Source organism: Excalfactoria chinensis, chromosome 16, assembly GCF_039878825.1.
Source record: "Excalfactoria chinensis isolate bCotChi1 chromosome 16, bCotChi1.hap2, whole genome shotgun sequence".
Lineage (NCBI taxonomy): Eukaryota > Metazoa > Chordata > Aves > Galliformes > Phasianidae > Excalfactoria > Excalfactoria chinensis.
Window position 1 is genome coordinate 6,505,154 of NC_092840.1, and position 13,450 is coordinate 6,518,603.

Below are 13,450 nucleotides of genomic sequence, written 5' to 3' on the forward strand. Positions count from 1 at the left end.
CACTGCGGCCCCTCGCTCCACCGCCTGCCCCCGCCCGCTGTTACATCCGGGCACCTGACGGGGAGAGGGAGTGTGGGGTGTGTTGCCTCGGTTGGTGCGCGCTGCTGCTGAGGTGACCGCGTCGCTGTGAGGGGGCTGTTGGGGAGAGCGGCAGTCTGGACGTTCGGTCATGGCGGTAAGCGGTGATTTTTGGAGGGAGGCGAAGCGTGGAGTGCAGTACGCGGGGAGGGAAGAGTGCGGTGTGGGAAGGAGTGGGTCTGGAGCTCTGTTGCGCGGAGAGACAAAATGGCGCCCGCCGCTCCTTCGCTCGCCGCCGCCATGATGGGCCTCGGGGAGGGGGTGGCCGCGCTTCGCCCAGTACTTTTCTTCTCGCTTCCAGAAGTTTCTGTGTCGTTTTACGAGCTCGGGGAGAGCTGAGGAGGCCTTGTGCCTTCGGCTTTATCGCTTCTTGAGCTGGGAGAGGAGCGCTGTGGCTGTGGGAGAAGGCTTTGCTCCTGAGAAACGTAGAGCTCGGGCTCTGGGGGCAAGGGGCTGGGGGAGCGGTCGGGTCCTCCTCGCTTCTGGGTCACTCAGCTTTCCATATTACGTTTCTTAACGTCTCGTATTTTATCGTCTTCTTGAGTTTATTGTTGTCTTCTTGTCCTGCTTTTATAGCTAACTTTGTGAAACTTTTCTGCTGTAGTTGCCTGCTTAGAATCTAAAAATGAGTTAGCGTTTCACGTATAGGCAGAGTGTGTGTTTGCTCCCGTTTCAAGTTTTTGTGGCCCGGTGTTTGCCCCATCGCTGGGTTGAATCAGTGATAGTAGCTCAAAAACCAACACGATTTGTTTTTTTCCTGAAGCTATTTGTCTTGGAAGTGCAAAGGAAACAGATTCATAGAAACGTAGATAAAGTTCCTTCTAGTTACTTCTGAGTAGTTTTAAAAATAAAATCTGATTTTTTTTTGTTCTTATCCTGAAAAATCTGACCAATAATGAAACAGAACAATAACAACAAAAACTTATGGAGAAATCTCACCCTTTTTCTCCCATGAAAAAAAGATGCCTTTTCTGTTTACGTAACCACTTAACATTATTATTATTATTTTTTCCTGTAAAAAAAGTCTTGAGGAATAACTATGGACTTTTTGCTTTGCACCTGAATTACAACTGTCTTTAGGTTTGTAGAAAGTAGGTGCTGATGCACTGAAGTTTTGTGGCCTTTCATCCAGTTCTTGAGGAACTGAGAATGGTCTCATTGAAGTCTATCAGTTTTTTGTTGTTGTTGCTCTATTTTTCTAGGGCTGAAAGAGCACAAGAGCATTAATAAGCAGCAATTTGTACAGAAAGCAAGAGCAGTAACCAACAGAAATGTGGCAGCTGGAAAGTACTTTTAAAAACCCAATTAAGATTGACTGCTAGCTGGTATTTTCCTTATTGTTCTCAAGTAATGTCAAATGTTGTTTCATGGAAGTCTCAAAATTCCTTTAAAGCTTAAACTAGTGGAGTCTTTTGAAAACCTTAGATGAAAAAGAGAAGGGAGTGAGTAGGAAGCCCGGAGGATAACTGACCTGTAGACAGCACTGTGAGGTAGTGATCAATGTTTAATTCTATTGTAAGCTGTAAAAATCTCATGAAAAAAAGTAAGGTGCACTTTAACAGAGTGGGAGAGCAAAAATGTTTGCTACATATTAGTTCTTAATGAAGTTTGCATGCAGTTACCCAGTTCACTGCTAGCTTGTCCAACTTTTGCCTAACTTATAATGAGATAGCAACTGACGGAGTTGACTTCATAGGGAGAGAAAGTCATCAGAGGAAGTACTAAGTGAATAGCTTTCTTGCTTCTAAGTCCTAAAGTTTTGGTTCTGAAACATTCTGTCCTTGCCTGTAGGGTAGTGATACCGAACGAGATGGAGTAGTCCCAGAAAAGTCCTCTCCAGAAAGGGAGAAAAAAAAGGAACAATCAGATGCCTCCAGTTCTCCCAGAACATCAAAGCATCACTATTCAAGATCGCGTTCACGGTCAAGGGAAAGAAGGCGGAAGTCAGGTATGGTCTCAAAATCATTTAAACGTCTTTTGAAAAGCAAAATGTTAACTGTTCTATTAACTTTATGAAGTTGAAAAAATATATAGCTGTTGATTTTGCATCTTATATGCATTACGTTAAAAGTTCAAATAATGAAGTCTTGAGGAAGGTGGTCATATTAGTATTCAGAAGATATGGTAAGGTGGCTAATAAAGGAGTGGTTTCAGGCTACACAGCAAACCCAGAAAACCGTTCTACTGTTATAATTATGTTTGGTTAAACAAAAATGAAATTACCTGGCTAAAAAACGTAGAACGGGACTTAAGTATGACATGGGTTTATTTATTATTGTTAGAGCTTAAGTGCAAAGAAAGAACTGTAGTGGTTAGAATTCACTTTCTGCAATAGATGTTCAAATGGTACTTTTGGCGTTTTAAGTCTCTCTTTTTGGCTTTGTGTGTTGGAGTAATTGAAAGGAACATGAGAGATTATAGTCAGCTGATTGTTTCTTTAACTTTGTAAATGACAAAAAATGTCTTCTTCTCCAGATGCTGAAGGAAGAAAACACAGAAGCCGGAGCAGAAGCAAAGAGGTAATTAACACTTTGTAGTGATTAGGTAAATGTACAGTACGTGTATGAAGTATCTTGTAGTAATGCACATATGTAAACCTATATAAGTGACTTTTATGGTAAGTACGATAAATTGGAAACTTTAAGCTTAAAATGGATATGGAGATCCTTTCATAGTGAAGCATGATTGCAGCCATCATGTTGACGAGGTAATAGTTTTATAGCGAATCGCTTTCAGAAATTAGTAACTTAAATTCTTTTTTTTTTTTTTTTTCTTTTTTTGGTGGAAACAGCCAATTGAAAGAGTTCATATGGAGAAATAGAATGGTGTTCTTGATAACTTTCACAGAGCTTCCATTAACCAGAAGCCTTGCATGGCTTTATTCCTGTCTAGTGTTCTGGACTTTGAATAATATGTACCAGTTTAATTGAGAATATTAAAAGCAATTATCCACCTGAGGTCTGTTTATTGCATCCTTTAACTGTAATGACTGTCATAGCCTGACAAAACAAGCTGGTCAACTGGAAACGTGACAGTAGCAGCAAAAAATTCAGAAGGTTGTCTCTTCCTTTTGAAAAGAAAAAAAAATATATGTATATATAATTATTAAATATATATACAGGGATGCAGTAATGCTTTGGAAGTAACTGGCTTACGCACCAGAGAAGAGATTAAATGAATGAACCAGGACCATCAAAATAGAAAGGAAGCTCAAGCCTTGTGGGGCAATAGCAGGCTGGGTCAGACGAGGGTCTTCAAACGTTAACCTGGGTCAGGAACTTCTCCTTCCCCAATTCCAATGGAAGCTCTGTTTTGTTTTAAAAAAAATAAAAAGAAGGAAAAATAATCTAGGAGAGTTTTTGTGAAAATGAATATATTGTTTAGTTCACATGATAACATTTCTATAATAAATCATACTCAGCGTGCTAATGCGCGAAGAGACTGAACTGAAGACGCTGCAGACTCAGATAGCAAAATTATAAGCCTACTTCATGATAAGGTAACTATTAGTCATTCAAACTCATATTTCCCTTAAAAGTATCTTAAATCCGTTATGGGATATAATGGTGTTTATTACTAAGTGTGTGCCTAGAAGACTGGTTAAAAAAAAATTCATCAAAGAAACAAACTCATTTTAATGTTCTGAAAAAAAATGCTCCTTGTTTAAAATTGTCCAGTGTTTTTAGCATTCTGTTAGATCTAATCATAAACAGTTCAACACTTTCTAGATTACGTTTTGAGGATATTAAGTGTCCCATGGTAGATTTGCTGTTTTCATTATTTGCAAGGTGTAGCTGGTTGCCTGTAGACTAAGTAATATCAGTAATTCTCTTCACTGTATGTAGCAGAGCAGCTACTTAGATGAATAGATACTTCAAAAAGTAAGATACAAGTAACATCCTTCACTGTTTCACATGATTTTTATGTAGCAAGTAGTTCTTCAAGGTGTTATAGTAAAATACCTTAAAAGCAGGAAAAGGTGTCTTAACATACCACATCTGTATGTGAATTATAATTGAGCATATTTAGAGTTTGAAATATGTTAATAAGGAATTGATCTACTTGGATATGAGCTACTTACAGCTTCTTCTCCAGACTGCAGAGAGATTTTACAAGTATTTAACGCAAAACTGATCTAGTTGAGCAAGAAAATGGGAAAAGAGTCAAGCTTTAATCTAAAATTTATACATCATCATAAAATTGTGACTTGGAAGAAAAATGTTAAATGTAAGACTTAAGTGGGCTATGCTAGAAAGAGTAGAAAATGAACTGGATATATTAAGAGAAGGTGTTGATGTCATGGCTTAGTCTCTAGGGAAAACACTGGCAAAAATCAGGCCTGACCTTGCTAAGTATTTTTGGCATTGTAGCTATAAAAAGAAATCTTTTTTTTTTTTTTTTTTAAGAGACACTGCAGGAAGAAATTGCAGTATGGTGGAGCAGCATATCTTTAAGTTAAATCTACTGTGGGAGGTTTTGGAGTGATACATGTTAGACTTAAATACTGCAAATAGGATTTCAACTGTGTTACTGCTTCGCTTTTTACAAACTGTTGGAAATTACAAGAGGGTTTTGTTCTAAAAAGCAATTATCTACTGATAGAGGAGTGTTTTAGTTGCATCAGCAATATAGTATGTCTGCAACTATATGTAAGGATTCCAATAATTCTTTCTACATGGTAGATTTAGAGAAATAATTACCAATGTGATTGTGTGTCTATATAAATATATTTGTGAATTGTCAGATATTTAAAGATAGGCAAAGAGTATATGTTCTGAAATGAAAACAGTGATTGAGTTGTTTTTATTATAATGTTGCGAACTCCCATGGAAGTGTTGTAAAAATACCTTGATGGATGCTTTTAAAAATCCTTTAGTGGGGAGGAGGGCAAAGGGGGACAAATGATAGTGTACATTTGCAACATTGGGTAGGTGGTGGCACTAGGTAAAATAGCCATCACTCATGATTGAGTCACACTCCTAAGGTTACTAATGTTGCATCACAACTTATCAATTTTTATCTTCTGATACCCATACTAACTCTCTTTGTTGCACTATTTTCCTGAAAGAACCAACTTCTTCTTAAAACAGGCAAGAAGACACGAATCCAAAGAGAAGTCCTCCAAGAAGCACAAATCTGAAGACCACAATGACAAAGAACATTCTTCTGACAAGGGAAGAGAGAGCCTAAATTCATCCGAAAATGGTGAGGATAGACATAAACGCAAAGAGAGAAAGTCATCAAGAGGGAGGAGTCATTCAAGATCCAGGTCTCGTGAAAGGTAAGTTGTTTTACATGATTATATAGGGCTGTTCAAAGAAGGGCAACAAAGTTGGTGAGGGGGTCTGGAGCACAGGCCTTATGAGGAGCAGCTGAAGGAGGTGGGGTTGTTCAGTCTGGAGAAGAGCAGGCTCAGGGAAGACCGTATTGCTCTCTGTAACTACCTGAAGGGAGGTTGTTGTGAGCTGGGAGTCAGCCTCTTGCCTAACTGGTGATAGGACTAGAGAAAATGGCTTCAAGCTGTGCTGGGGAGATTCAGGCTGGACATTAGGAAGTAGTACTACTCTGAAAGAGTGGTCAAGCAGTGGAACACGCTGCCCAGGGAGGTGGTGGAGTCACCAACCCTGGAGGTGTTCAAGGAACATTTGGATGTTGTGTTGAGGGACATTGGTTTAGCAAGAGCTATTGGTGATGGGTGAATGGTTGGACTGGATGACCTTGTGCAACATTGCTGACCCAATTTAACTCCAAAGCATCATTTTGTATTGTATATTCTAGTTTTGTATGGGCAGTGTATTTGCTGCTAGTTGTCTTTTTTCCATATTGATGCTGGGTAAAGTTACTGAGTGCACCTAAGGTTTTTTTTTATAGGTCATACTTCAATGTTAACTCAGGTTTATAACTTGGTAACAGAGTTTGGAAAGCCTGTAAGATAGAGTATATTAAATGTTCCCTATTGATGGGAAAGACACTGTAAACTTAGCTGTCATTGCTTTTTGCCTCCTAAATCAGTTGTTCACCCAGAGATGATGCTGTCTGTGCTTCCTTGCACAGTAGGCCACCCAGCATACGCTCAAGGTCATAGAGGTATTTGGGACAAACTGCATTACCAGAATAACTTTTATTCAGTTCTGCTCATACTGGGATGATCTGTAGCAAACGTGACAGCAAGGAACAGGCTTCAGCTGATGATGTACTGAGGGACTCTTTGACTCATGAGCTGAAATCTGTGCATCTGTTCTCTAAGGTACTAAAATACCGTGGGGAGGAGGGAAGTTATCTTGCCTTGAATTTTAGGCTTTAACATCAGATTATTTTGGCCATATGTTTGTTTCTAGATACACACTTTTAACAAAACAAAAATAGCTGTATTTGTGAGTATGATCATTCACTTAAACTCTTTGTAAGTGACTTGTGGCTGATGGTAGTGTGATTACTCCTAGTTCTAAACTGCTCTAGGCATGGATTCTTAAATGTTTATGGTCCTTTCCACCTTGCCTAATACATTTTGGCCTGTGACAAACCTGAACCTAAGTGCTTAGGTAAAATATGAATTTAAACAGGAGGAAATTTGGACTTCTGTTTCAGACGTCATCGCAGTAGAAGTCGTGATAGGAAAAAATCCCGATCTCGCAGCAGAGAGAGAAAGCGCCGTGTAAGATCTCGTTCTAGATCAAGATCTAGACACAGGCACAGAAGCAGAAGTCGAAGCAGAACTAGGAGCAGAAGCAGGTAAGTGTTAACTTCCACATGTGCTTGGTGGCAGTGGGTTGGATGCTCTGTGGGGTGGTGTATATTTGGTCATGGAAACAGGTATATTAAACAGCTTGCGTGTCTCAGATTTTCATAGCGTATTTTCATATTAGCGATTAGAAATACTTAATTGCTTATTTATAATTTAGTAGGAAAACATCATTTTGAGTAGCATAAATACAACAGTTAAGTTTGTTAAGTTTGTTTAGTTTCTTAAACAGCAGCTCAGTTTGCTATCTTAAATAGAAATTATATTTAAATAGGAAAAAAATAGAGTAAGGAGCAGCCAGTACTTTCATGTGTTTTGTATGAGCGTAGTGTGGTTAGCAGAACACTGCTTCAAAAATTCTATTTTAATCATCACTTTTTCTGTGTGTGTGTGTGTATGTTATGAAAGTTTAACTGGGAATGATTAGGTGGTGGAGCATCTGATCAGTGTATTTGCTAATCCTGACCAGCTCAACAAGTTTAATTAAGAAATTTGTGGATCTTTTCTGTAGAACTAGTGTAGGTAGTGTAGTGTGTGGGTGAACTCAGAGTCAGATGCACTGATTTGATCTGTGTACTATTCTGTTAGTGATTACAGACTTCTTTGTTCATCATGAGATTATTGATCGTCTTTACTTTTTTCTTGCTCTTTTGGGTGCTTTCATTTCTTCCTTAAACTTAAATTCTAGAAGCACAGGTTGAAACCAGCTAAGCAGATTTTGATTAGCTTGTTTGGTGTCTATATGCTGTAGTTGAGGGTTTCTCCCCTGTACAGGAATTAATGCTTTTCAGATGGTGATTCATTGTTTCGTTGTAGATTTTGCAGTCTATTTGCATGTGCCACCTCTGCGTTATTAATGCCCTGAAGGATTTTCTTAATAAGCTAAAATATGACTTACTGATATTATTTGAGGACAGGGTTTTTTGCATTCTGTTCATGTAAAATTTAAGAAGGATATTGGATGCAAATCGATGCCCTTTCAAAGCTGCCAAGAATGTGTTACCAGTGTTCCAGTTTAATTAGTAACATTCTTACCAGTATATTTCAAATTGCATTTAAATTAAAGACATCAGGTATGACCACTCAGTATTACAGTGGACCATTGGAGACTTAAGAATGTAATGCTACAGCAACACTTGAGAAACTGTTAAGAAGACTTATCTTTTGGAAGAACATTTTGAATTACATGGTTTGTGTCAGATTTTATTTTGCCATGCACTTTCTACCAAACTTTCAGCTGTGGTGAGTAGACTGGTATACACACATTATTTACGCTTACTGGTATCTGAGCTACCCTTTAGCGTGATTTGTAAGGCTTCAGTTTCCTATTATTTCCAGTTATTATTTATTATGTACGTTTGAAGTTTTAAAGTGTCACTTTGAACTCTTCATTTAATGACTAAGTGAAAATTTCATGTCTCAGAATTTTTTTTTTTTTTTTTTTTTTTTTTTTTTTTTTTGCTTCTGCAGTAGAATTCAAATTAACCTGAAAAGGAGCTGCAGCTATAGGAAGTAGTCAGGGATAGCCATAGTGCAGGAGTTTCTTCAACTGGAACTGTGGCTCAGTGACTAGCGATAGAGAAGTAGATTCCTGCAGTGTGTTTAAGTGTTGTTTTGTCTCTCAGATATTAGGGAGGGAAAATAAGCAAGGTATGATTCTTGAACAGTAGCCAGAGCTACTACGTCAAGCTCTGGGCTCAGGTGAAGTCTTTGGAACAGTAATTATAGGTCAAGGAAGGCTCTTCATGAGCCAGATAAACATGATGTAGAAATACGGCTTACAAAAATGCAACCGGGAAATGAATTCCCTCATTCATGAAATGCAGTATTTCCTGCATTGCAGTTCACAGGCTGTGACAGTGGCATTTCTGAATAGTAGTTTGACCCTACCTTGGTGGTTCTTTGCACAACTTCAAGCTTGCATTTTCAAGTCATCTGTCTTCACAAGCGTTTGAAGTAATCTTTTTGTTCTCTGAGCCTGTAGACCCTTCTAGCAGTTATTTTGTTGCATTGATTAAATATAAGATTAAAAACATGACATCATCTGCTTGTTTCAAATGAAAGTACTTAAATAGAAAAGCTCAAATATTTATTTCCTTGATGTTTACCAGTGCAGTAAAGCATCAGACCAAAGACAAGACCAAACTACAATAGTCCTCACGGCAAAAATGAAGGTATCTTTGAAACATGCTTTACATCTTATCTCAGGAATGCAGATCTGTCACTTCCCAGTGCCTGAATCTGCATCTTGTCGTCTTCTATAAAAAGATAAGTCTCACTTCCTTTGTATTCTACCAGATTTGTCATGTAAACAAGGATCTCTTCTGTAACTTCAGACTGCATTTCATGTTTGTGGATGCTGCACAAGTTGCAAACAGAAGAAGTGGAGTAGATGAATGCCATTTAAAGTGGCTTTACTCAAGTTAGTCACTATTGCAGGTGGTTCATAACTTTAAGTATAAAAATGACAGAAACATCCTCTGTGCATTTTAACTTAGTGTTGATGGCAAATCTGACAAGTCTTATGTAGTTTCAGCTTTGGATGCGTCCAGAGTTGGTGACTTTTTTTTGTTCAGAACATCAGTCAGAGGCTTAAAAAACAATAAAACTTTATTAAAACGTTCTCTTGTAATGTTGTTCTTAATGATCTTAGCAAAATAAACCAAAACAACAACAACTGGTAATGATACTTCTATGTATTTTAAGTGGCTGTTGCTTAAAAGAAACTAGATGTATATATCAAAAGAGCTGCCTTTACTTGAGAGAAGGTTTTAAAATGTTAGATGCGATGGAGATTCTGGTGTTTTGTTTAAAAATATTCTTAAGCAGAGATCATTTGTCAGCCTTCAGCTGAGGCATGCTTCTTTGCACAGGTAGCATCCTCCAGAACTTATCAAACTAGACGGGAGAGTTCTTTTTTTCTTATATCTTCACCCAAACAGCTCAGAGAACAGCTAGTGACAAATATGCAGAAAGGAGAATAGCTACCTAGCAACTCCCCTGGGTATTATTTGAGATCTTGTCTCAGGGCTATTTACAGTATTCACATCTAGCATAATTCTGATGCTGTTGTTTTTTGTTTTAAAGCCTTCTTGAGCCTCGATCTATTTTAATTTTCTTGCAGTTGACATACAAAAAATTATGTGGTATTTTTTCTTGCCAGGAGTTAGAATGAAAATCTCTTACACCTAGTGAAAGGGTAAACAAATACCTGGAATTACGTACTGTTAGAGCTTGCAGTTGAAAAAACTCAGTTTTAACTTTGTTTGTTAAAAGTTTGTTACTGTGCAAGTGTGGCTGTTACAGTGTTGTAGTACAATCTCTGTGACTGCTCTTTTTGAAAACTCTTCATGTTAGTTTTTGAGTCATGATTGAATGTTCTATAAAATGTAGATTTATTGTTTTAGCAACTGTCTTATTCTTGGTTACAGAGAGCGAAAGAAAAGAATTGAAAAGCCCCGCAGATTCAGCAGGAGTCATAGCAGGAGTCCAAGTCCACCACCTTTTCGAGGTCGAAATACAGCTATGGATGCACAGGAAGCATTAGCCAGAAGGTCAGAAATTGTTGCTATTTTAGTGGTACATGATATGAATAATCTGTTCCTCATTGGTTTTGCGTGTCTGAATGCTTTTATTCTCATGTATTTTCTAGGTTGGAAAGAGCAAAGAAACTGCAAGAACAGAGAGAGAAAGAAATGGTTGAAAAACAGAAGCAACAGGAAATGGCTGCAGGTAATCTATGCGTCTTAATTTCTGAAGAATAACATGGGTGGAAGGTAATGCAGGCTTATGTGTTGAGTGTTTAACGTATTCATCAAATCACCAGTGTTGGAGAAGGCTTCCAACATTGAATCTATCTGTTCACCTACCACCAGTACTTCCCCACTAAACCATATCACTTAGTAGCACATCTGAAAGTTGCTTGAATGCTTCCAGAACAATAATGTACAGTGTTAAAGTTCTTTTCAGCTGATGTACTGGTTGTTCATTTGATCCATGTGTAGGAAACACAAGTAGAACAGTAAAAATGGAGAGGTGGAAAAGGATCAGACTAAAAAAAAAGACAACTAATATGTTGTCTGTTATACTGGTTCTAATGATCATTGGACCTCCCGTATGCATCATTAAGTAAGAGTCTGAAAGCTGTTACCCACACAAGGGTATTTAAAAGCATGAGTTATGATCCTTCTGGCTTACTAAAATGTGTTGGAGCCTTGTTTCTTAATTTATAAACATAATATTTTTTGTTTTCATTGTTTTCAGCTTACTGCTGTGAATGGAAGTGGGTTTTCTGGGGGAGAAAAAATGACTGAGCTTAGTATCTGATGGCAATTTACCATTGCTTTCTTTAGCAGCTGCAGCCACTGGAGGTTCTGTTATTAACGTTGCTGCTCTTCTGGCATCGGGAACACAAGTAACTCCTCAAATAGCAATGGCAGCTCAAATGGCAGCACTACAAGCAAAAGCACTAGCAGAGACTGGAATAGCTGTACCTAGCTATTATAACCCAGCAGCAGTGAACCCAATGAAATTTGCAGAGCAAGAGAAAAAACGGAAGATGCTTTGGCAAGGCAAAAAGGAAGGGGTAATGTTTTTTCTTTCTTTCATTAAACTTGTTTGAAAGCGTCTTGTATTTCTGAACTGCTTACATGAATAAGCCTAGATGTTCAGTGACAGCTGCTAGTGACATAAGACTTACAATTATGCCTGACTGTGTAAATCTAAGGAAGTATAATTGGATCCTTATGTTGATGGTAAACAAAACTTGCCACTAAATATCAGATGTGGTTGGTCTCTCTTTACTGAGAAGTGCTGGTAACATAAAGTCATATGTCTTTTCCATTATTTTAGGCATGTTTTCTGACGTTGTTCCCAATGTTAATGGAAATGATTACAGTCTACTCAAGTAAAGAATATAGCTCATTTTGAAACCTTAACCATAAGCACACTTCCCTCACAGAAGGTTTCTGTGGGGATGCTGCAAGAATGCCACTGGAAATATTTTGTCTCTGGCTTTGCTGCAGCTACACAACAGTCTGAGTTTTTAATACAGCTTTACTTTGCTTGCTGCTATATTGTGATATTCACAGGAATAACTGTAAAAAGGTGATAAATCTTCTTTTTTTAATTTGCTCAGGATAAATCACAGTCTGCAGAAATATGGGAAAAACTGAATTTTGGAAACAAGGACCAAAATGTCAAATTCAGAAAGCTGATGGGCATCAAGGTAAAGAGTTCTGAATGTGTCGTTTAATTTATGATAGCGGGTTTGATGTTTAATTTTAAAGGGTGCCTAAATAGTAAGGATGGGTTATCTGGTTACTGTGGGATGTAATTAAAAGCAAATCATTTCTCTTTAAAGATCACAGGAAGGTTCTAAATTAGATTCCAAGTCTAGAATTTCATGATATTTCTTGCATTTGTTATGCTCTGTGACAACAGTCCTAACTGTAACCAATATTCATAATCTAATGAGTGTTCATAGATGACAGCTCCGTATAGGTCATTAAATGGAGGTGTTTATTTGAATGAATTCAAAAGAGGATTTTGAAAAGCTTCTGAACATTTCTTGGCAATGAGAGCAAAAGCTATGCTGGATTTGTTCCAGCAGCAAGAGCAGATGCCTGTTATTCTATCAGGCTCTTTAGAATTCAGAATTACGAGGGGTTTAGGCCAGCTGTAGCAAATGAAAATACCGCTTCCTACAAAGCTAACGCTTTATTTTCTTCTGCTTTCTAGAGTGAGGATGAAGCTGGCTGTAGTTCAGTTGATGAAGAGAGCTACAAAACGCTGAAACAACAGGAAGAGGTTTTCAGAAATCTAGATGCACAGTATGAAATGGCGAGGTCGCAGACACATACGCAAAGAGGAATGGGGTTGGGGTTTACATCTTCAATGCGAGGAATGGATGCAGTTTGAATACAAGCAACTTTAAAGTTTTGGGACTTTGGAAGGTTCTTGTTGAAATGTTGGGTCCTTGTTCACCAAAAAGCTAGCATTCTAGCTTGCATGGGTGTTGCATTGACTTTAATTTATTGATAAATACAATTTTTTTTGTAAATATCAGATCAGTGATACTGGTGTTAGTGTTGTAATCAGGTTATACCCACTTCCATTAAACTTGACAGAGCTATAGAAGGACAGTATTTTTTAGTTCAAGTTCTACTTTTCAAACCGAGCAGCAGATGGGATGAACTCATACATGGATATTTGGTGTCCACTGTCTTGTGTACTTTTGTACTTTAACCTTGTACAGTTATTTTCGATTCTTGAAACATGAAAGAAACATTGTGTAGATGTTATTTAGCAGTCTGGGCCTCTAGGCACGTAATCCAGCGCAAAAACCTGGTTAATAATAAAGAAGTTTTTTCTCTAAGCTCTTACTTTATGTTCATCAAGTTGTCTTTAGGGCAGAACTCAAAGGAAACTCAGGGCTCAGAGGCAGCCAGGAACAGCTTTCTTTGAGGAGTTTACTGCAGAGTGCTAACCGTGCACTGCAGGGAGACCTGACTGTGGGTCTGACTTTGGGTTCGATGCGGTCTGTGCTGTGTCGGAGCGGTGCTGCTCTCCAGAGGAGGAAGGAAAAGGCGGGAAGGCGGCTGGCACCGCGGATGTTTCCCGCTGCGCCTC

General features: G+C 38.3%; 1 protein-coding gene across 2 annotated transcripts; it reads left to right on the forward strand.

The window, feature by feature from the left end:
- The first annotated feature begins 39 nt into the window (after window positions 1-39).
- RSRC2 (arginine and serine rich coiled-coil 2) lies at window positions 40-13,196 on the forward strand. 2 transcript variants are annotated; one of them, XM_072351153.1, is made up of 11 exons: window positions 53-175; window positions 1,870-2,026; window positions 2,554-2,597; window positions 3,500-3,577; window positions 5,147-5,359; window positions 6,667-6,810; window positions 10,252-10,374; window positions 10,473-10,552; window positions 11,173-11,405; window positions 11,958-12,047; window positions 12,560-13,196. In XM_072351153.1, exons 4-11 carry the CDS (start codon window positions 3,570-3,572, stop codon window positions 12,737-12,739), a joined length of 1,071 nt encoding a protein of 356 aa, XP_072207254.1. In that variant the 5' UTR covers window positions 53-175; window positions 1,870-2,026; window positions 2,554-2,597; window positions 3,500-3,569; the 3' UTR covers window positions 12,740-13,196. The 2 variants fall into 2 exon arrangements, with proteins under 2 accessions (XP_072207253.1, XP_072207254.1); XM_072351152.1 differs by lacking the exon at window positions 3,500-3,577 and having other exon boundaries at window positions 40-175; window positions 5,169-5,359.
- Window positions 13,197-13,450: the final 254 nt, after the last annotated feature.